Raw genomic sequence first — 6,000 nt, 5'->3', positions numbered from 1 at the left:
ACCTGGTTATAATTTGATAATGCATCGGCAGCGTATGTTGGAGTGTAATTTATCCATTTGATCAGTTTCCCTACGATGCAAGGGACCAGCCTCAAAAAGGCAAGTCTCTCATCGACCATCAACATAATAGGAACATGAAGAAACCTCGTTTCTGATGTAGGACAACGAATTGATTAAGGAATTAAAAATGAATAAGGAAGTGAAAGAGGAGAGGGCAGAGACGTTTCTTGCAAAGATGCAATTTTTATAATAGATAAATACAGTTGGATAGTTTAAGACAAACCCTAATGAAAACATTACCAATAATTGGACTAACAATTAAGTCTAAAGTACATGATTAACAAATCCAAATAAAGGTAAAATAAAATAAACTCGAATGTGCTCTCAGATGTGCTCAATCTCCCATCCCAACCAAAATATGACGGGTTGAGCTATCCTCCGTTATTTTCGACCATACACCCAATCTCTGTTATTTTCGACCTCCATGGCAGAGATCTGCAAACAAGGCTAGCGATAGTAGACAGATGGCCCAGCAAAAGAGTACCGAGATGAAACTGATGGAGGTGCAGTTTCAGGCTTGGCTCCGTGGTACTGGAGTAACTTGTTATAATTTGACAATGCATCAGAAGCATGCGTTGAGTATAATCTACCCTCTTGATCAGCTTCCCTCCTACGCAAGGGATCTGCCTCAAATAGGTAAGTCTCTCTACGACCATCAACATAATAGGAACCTGAAGAAAGTTCATCTATCCTTGGAGGTGGCACATATGCATCTGCAGATGAAGCACCATGATGGTTAGTATAATATGGATCCCTTGTGTATGGGTCCAAAGCAGCAAGAGCAGAGCCAGAAGAAGTTGCAGGTATCGAAGTAATGGCTGGTGGCAATTCACGTCTACCACTAGAATTATATGGCTGGTTCAAGTAGAGAGGAACAGCCAGAACGCCTTCTCTTTGCAAAGGTACAGTGTCTCTGTATATAGGGTCTGGCTGTCTAAGAGGGTGCTCTCTTTCCTGGTCTCTCTGGTATGGGTCTAGAGTGGATGGAATATGATGAGAGGGAGTCAACTTTCTTCTCTCTCCTGAAAGGCCATACGTTCTATATTCCTTTTCACTCATGAATAAATCACAAGGAAACTCATCTCTGTGCATAGAGCCCGCCTGCTGGTATTCAACATGTCGATCCCTTTCTTCAGAGAGCATGGAGTATCTCCTAGCATCATGATTGGCTCTAGCAAATGCTTCCCTTTCCAAATGGACCTGTAAGTCTCTTGCTCCCGCATAAACTTCTCTATCCTGAACAGTCACCATTGATGGCGAGCGTACAGGCCCTATAACTGGGCGGAAAAGTGCACTGAGTTTCAGGACCTAAGAGAAAATAGAAGATTTTTTTTATATATACATAGGGTAATCAGATAAACAGTTCTAACACATGTACAGCAAAGAATTCATACCAAGCTAGCAGATGAACTGACCAAATTTTACCTGTCGAACAGTAAGTTCTGTTTTGAACTTGTTCTTCTCATTATAATTGTCCTTTATAGCCTTCTTGAAAACACTCTCAGTGATTGGAAAACAGTCCTTGCGAACAACAAACCGCACCTGGAACTCACTAACATCAGAATGCAGATCCTGTAAAGTTGACGAGAAAACAGTAATGCTACAAAAGAGAAGTCTGCCTCATAAATTAAAATAAAACCTGAAATGGGAAGGAACCACCGAAAGCCTTGGGCTCCAATTTCACTCCACCAGCAGAGGATGCTTCATAGATACCATACATAAGTTTCAGATCAAAATCATACAGGAAAAGCTTAAGTCCAGGTTTCACACCCAATATGAGTTCCTTTTTATTCATTGTGACACCCATGACACGATAGAGGAAACAATCTGGTTTGGTTTTTGCACTGCACATAAAGATCATACCACCAAGCTTTTCTTTCTTCTTCTCATCCCATCCATTTTTTTCTCTCTCATCATGTTTTTCTTTGTTTTTTTGATTTCTCGAGCTTCTGTCAACTAAGACACCATGCTTTTCTCCACTATTTTGGCTCTTTTGACCCTTATTTGACCCAACAAATCTTTCTTGGTTCTTTCGAATCTCTTGGCCATTCTCAACGTGCTCTTTCTTAGAAACATTCTTTTCACTCGAATTCAGGTTATTAGCATCACCATGCTCATTTCTGTTTCTTTCTCCCTTGCGTTGTATAATATCTTTATTCTTCTTTCTGTTTCTTCCTTGAGATTTTGGACTGCTTTTAGCTTTCTTGGACTTCAAAGAATTGTTAGCTGAAGGTTTCTCTATGGTTTTAGATTTGGCCCTCAATGATTTGGGGGTTCTTTTTCTGGATGATTGACCTTTAGTTAATGCATCCACAAGATTTCCATCTCCATTGTTGTTTATTTCAGATTGTAACTTAGTCGATGCTTCAATAGGATTCTCAGTTTCCATATTGTTATTCTCAGTTGACTGCAATTTTGTGGAGGCTTCAGCCAGCTCAGCTTCTGTATCATTAATCTCTTGTTCCATCCCCTGCCAAGCAATCACATGCCCAAATCCCAATATTGGCCCTGCAGACGAAGTAAGGCAAAAAAAAAAAAAAGATCTTTAAATTGATTCAATATGATTTTCAATTCTTTACAATGTTAACCTATGCTATTTACAAATACATCATGGAAGAGAATCTTGATTTTAGGAATTATGGCTTATTTTATGAACTAGAATGTTAATTAGAAATCTACATAAGCTGTTTAACAGTAAATGCCTCGTCACATTCTCATTGTGTACTGTAAACAAGCCATTTCACTGGTAACGTAGAAACACAAAGAAACCTAGCTAACCAATAATATGATTGAGTTTCTTATCCTCCTAGTCCTTCACACTCCTTCAGTTCTTTACCATGCATTTGTGTAAAGGTTGCAATACCTGAATAGGACACACCATTTAATTCCCTCTAAAATAAAAATAAGAGCAAACCCTGTAAATGATTAACTATTTCCAGTTAAAGAGAACCCATTACACTACATAAGATTAGTTTATTAACTGTTTTTACAATCTCCATAAATGCTTGGTGAAAGAAACCAATTCTAGTGATGTGTACCATCCTACTCTTGCACGCATATAGCTATTCCTTCAGATGCTCAAAGACCAAATAATTTGCATACAATATTTTCCTCTGCCCCGGGACACAACATTTCAGGATTGCCTCATTCACAAAAAGCAAAAAACATAAATCTCAATCATCACTACTGTAAAAACCACGTTACTTCTCAAAGCTCAAAGTAACAAATTCATACCAAACAAAATACTCAAAACAACTGGCTCTCAACTCTAAACACTCCTAACAAAACACGAAAACCACAATGCATTTAAACAATCCTAAACCCAATAACCACTAATTCCAGATACTTTACAAACACCATGCCAAGCTTCTACTACATGGATCCTCGCCGACTCAGCAGCTTAAAAAATCAACCCTGATAAAAAAGAGATAAAAATTCCTAACATTCCGATTAATAAAAAACCTAACACACTTCAACCAATTCTAGTCAAACAAAAGACTAACTCTAAAAAGAAAAAAACTTCCCCACTCTACCAATTCAAAAGGGCACCAAACGCAAAAAAGATCAATGGAAACCAATAAGAAATCTGGCCAAAAAATCGAATTAAACACATAAAACCGACAAAACCCAGAATTCTTCTATCTTAAGCCGAAAAACCCAGTTCGATTTTTCAATCAACACAAGCTGAAACCAGAAACCAGAAACAATTATAATTCAAATAACAAATACGTTAAAACTTTACCTTGATTTCTTCCAGTTTCTCTGCGTTTTATCAACAAACAGAAAGTGGGTATGGTAAAATCAAAGTGGATTCCAGGCAGGGATTTTTTATTGCAAGGTGAAATAAGTTCCAGTTATTGTAGAGAGAAGAACTAGAAAGAGAAGCCAGATATACGAAATGAGTGTAAGATAACAGGTCATATATTAGTGTTTGTATTTACCATTTAGGGATTCATCCATCGGTCGGATACGCTTCATTTATTGTGCCTCGCCCGAATCCACCGCCGAGAGATAATTAACTTTCTATTCTTAAGAAAAAGATATTGTTTAATTTTCTCTCTTCGTTTATTTCGGTTCTAATATTATGAGTACTGATGGTAAGGCACCGCGGGGGTGACAGGCGTGCATGGTGAGGTTCGAACCCAGGTGCGGAGGAAGGGGACAAGCCCCTCCCACCGCTAGACTAGAACCTCACTTGCAAAAAATATCTTATATTTTTTGTTGTTCTGTTTCTGGAATTTGAATGTCTATCTCAATTAAGAGAATCTGATTAATTATATAGGTGCATGAGAATATAATTAAAACTTGAGATATTTTTAATTATTGTATTTGTGGGATTTGAATGACTATCTCAATTAAACAAATCTGATTAATTACATAGATATGTAAGATATAATTAAAATTTGAGAGGTATAACTTAATTATAAATAATTTTAAATTTATTTTTTAGAGTTTATTAGTTTAAATTTTATAAATTTCAGAGTCATTAAAAATTTATATAATTATTAATTTTAAAACTCGTAAAAATAATTAAGATATATGTAATTTAATTTAAATATTTATATTAATAAAAAAATTTAATTACTTAACTCTTAAGATTTTTCACTTGATTAAGTCAAAGTAGAACACGTTTTAGGTTGCAAATTTATAAAACTAAAGTAATACATTCACAATTAATTAATTCAATTTCTTGGATGGAAATAGTTTTTCACAAACTATTTTATCAGAAATTAAAATGAAATGTAACTTGTATTCATGATATTATTTATGGATTGAGATCTTGCCGACATGATCTGTGATGCAAATTACCTTAACAATCCGACAGTAAATAGACAAAAAAAATCACATGAAGCAATTGTTGTCCAGCTTGCTAGGTGCTTATATGTTACAAACTATAACATATACAGTATTATAGTCTTCGAGATTACAACCTACTTTTTGTAGCCTTAAATGTTTAATATGCCCAGAGAAGTCAAAAAAATTCCTTGATATTGTTATTCAACATATTAATCTTAACAAGGTTTTTATTTTATATTTTTTTAGGGTTTTTTTTTTAACATCTCATTTGTATATAATTAGAAGAATTACATTACAACAGTGACTAAGTCTAATTTGCGTAATTGATTAACATCCCATTTGTATGTAAGGAAAAACGAGGGAGGGAGGGAGGGAGGGAGGCTGAGGAGCCGCAGACTTTTCTGGTTGTCGAATGGAAAACTAGAGTTATATTCTATTATATTGTTAAAGATGCTAATAACGGGCATTTGGTCTAGTGGTATGATTCTCGCTTAGGGTGCGAGAGGTCCCGAGTTCAATTCTCGGAATGCCCCTTTTATTGATCCAGTGGTGACCATTTTCTTTGGTTAAATTGTAATTTAGCCCGGAAAGTTCACCACTTTAACCACCATGGAATATTTTTTTTCAATTCAACATCTTATTATTTCAATCATATTTGTTAGATTCGGATCCGGAATCACCTGGAAAAAAATAAATTGTATTACCGAGTTATTTTTATTAAATTAATAATATTTTTTTAAAAAAAAACCTTCTTAAAATTAATTTGATTATATTAGCCAAGCAATTAAAAAACCAATTAGTTTAATTGAGATTTTATTAGATGAATATATTTTTTATTTATTTTAACATAAAATTAACTTGATTTTAATTAGATTTAATTTTTTATATAGACCCATCAAATAAACTATATTTCAATCACCGCACAATTACATGCTGGCAATTCAGTTCAAGATAAAATAACACATGAACTTTCGAATTCCCAAAAGTGATATTTTATTTTCACTTCTTTTTCCTCTACTTAATAAAAGCAACGACTTTTATTGTAAATATAAATATCCAGCTCTTTCCTTTTCCGCTCCGCTTCAATAATCACATATTTTTAATCTTGAAATTGGTATTTTGAATATAAGTGATTTAATTGTT

At 34.7% G+C, this 6,000-nt stretch overlaps 1 protein-coding gene and 1 non-coding gene across 3 annotated transcripts; one reads left to right on the top strand and one right to left on the bottom strand.

Annotated features, from left to right (window-relative positions):
* Positions 1-223: 223 nt before the first annotated feature.
* LOC105142789 (uncharacterized) lies at positions 224-4,035 on the bottom strand. Of its 2 annotated transcripts, none has more exons than XM_011050582.1 (4): positions 4,002-4,035; positions 1,700-2,568; positions 1,486-1,602; positions 224-1,368 (listed from the first exon to the last, which is right to left on the bottom strand). In XM_011050582.1, exons 1-4 carry the CDS (start codon positions 4,018-4,020, stop codon positions 508-510), a joined length of 1,866 nt encoding a protein of 621 aa, XP_011048884.1. In that variant the 5' UTR covers positions 4,021-4,035; the 3' UTR covers positions 224-507. The 2 variants fall into 2 exon arrangements, with proteins under 2 accessions (XP_011048884.1, XP_011048885.1); XM_011050583.1 differs by lacking the exon at positions 4,002-4,035 and adding an exon at positions 3,803-3,984.
* Positions 4,036-5,318: 1,283 nt separating this feature from the next.
* TRNAP-AGG (transfer RNA proline (anticodon AGG)) lies at positions 5,319-5,390 on the top strand. Its single transcript has one exon. It is a non-coding gene; the product is annotated as a tRNA-Pro (tRNA).
* Positions 5,391-6,000: the final 610 nt, after the last annotated feature.

This window comes from Populus euphratica, unplaced genomic scaffold (genome assembly GCF_000495115.2).
Source record: "Populus euphratica unplaced genomic scaffold, PopEup_1.0 scaffold146.1, whole genome shotgun sequence".
NCBI lineage: Eukaryota > Viridiplantae > Streptophyta > Magnoliopsida > Malpighiales > Salicaceae > Populus > Populus euphratica.
This window is presented reverse-complemented; position numbering and strand designations above follow the sequence as displayed.

Excerpts from the sequence above, each read along its gene's own strand:
- LOC105142789 (XM_011050582.1), bottom strand. Across the intron at positions 1,603-1,699 it reads GTGGTTCCTTCCCATTTCAG|GTGCGGTTTGTTGTTCGCAA; the intron begins GTTTTATTTTAA and ends AGTGAGTTCCAG. Across the intron at positions 1,369-1,485 it reads CAGAACTTACTGTTCGACAG|GTCCTGAAACTCAGTGCACT; the intron begins GTAAAATTTGGT and ends ATTTTCTCTTAG.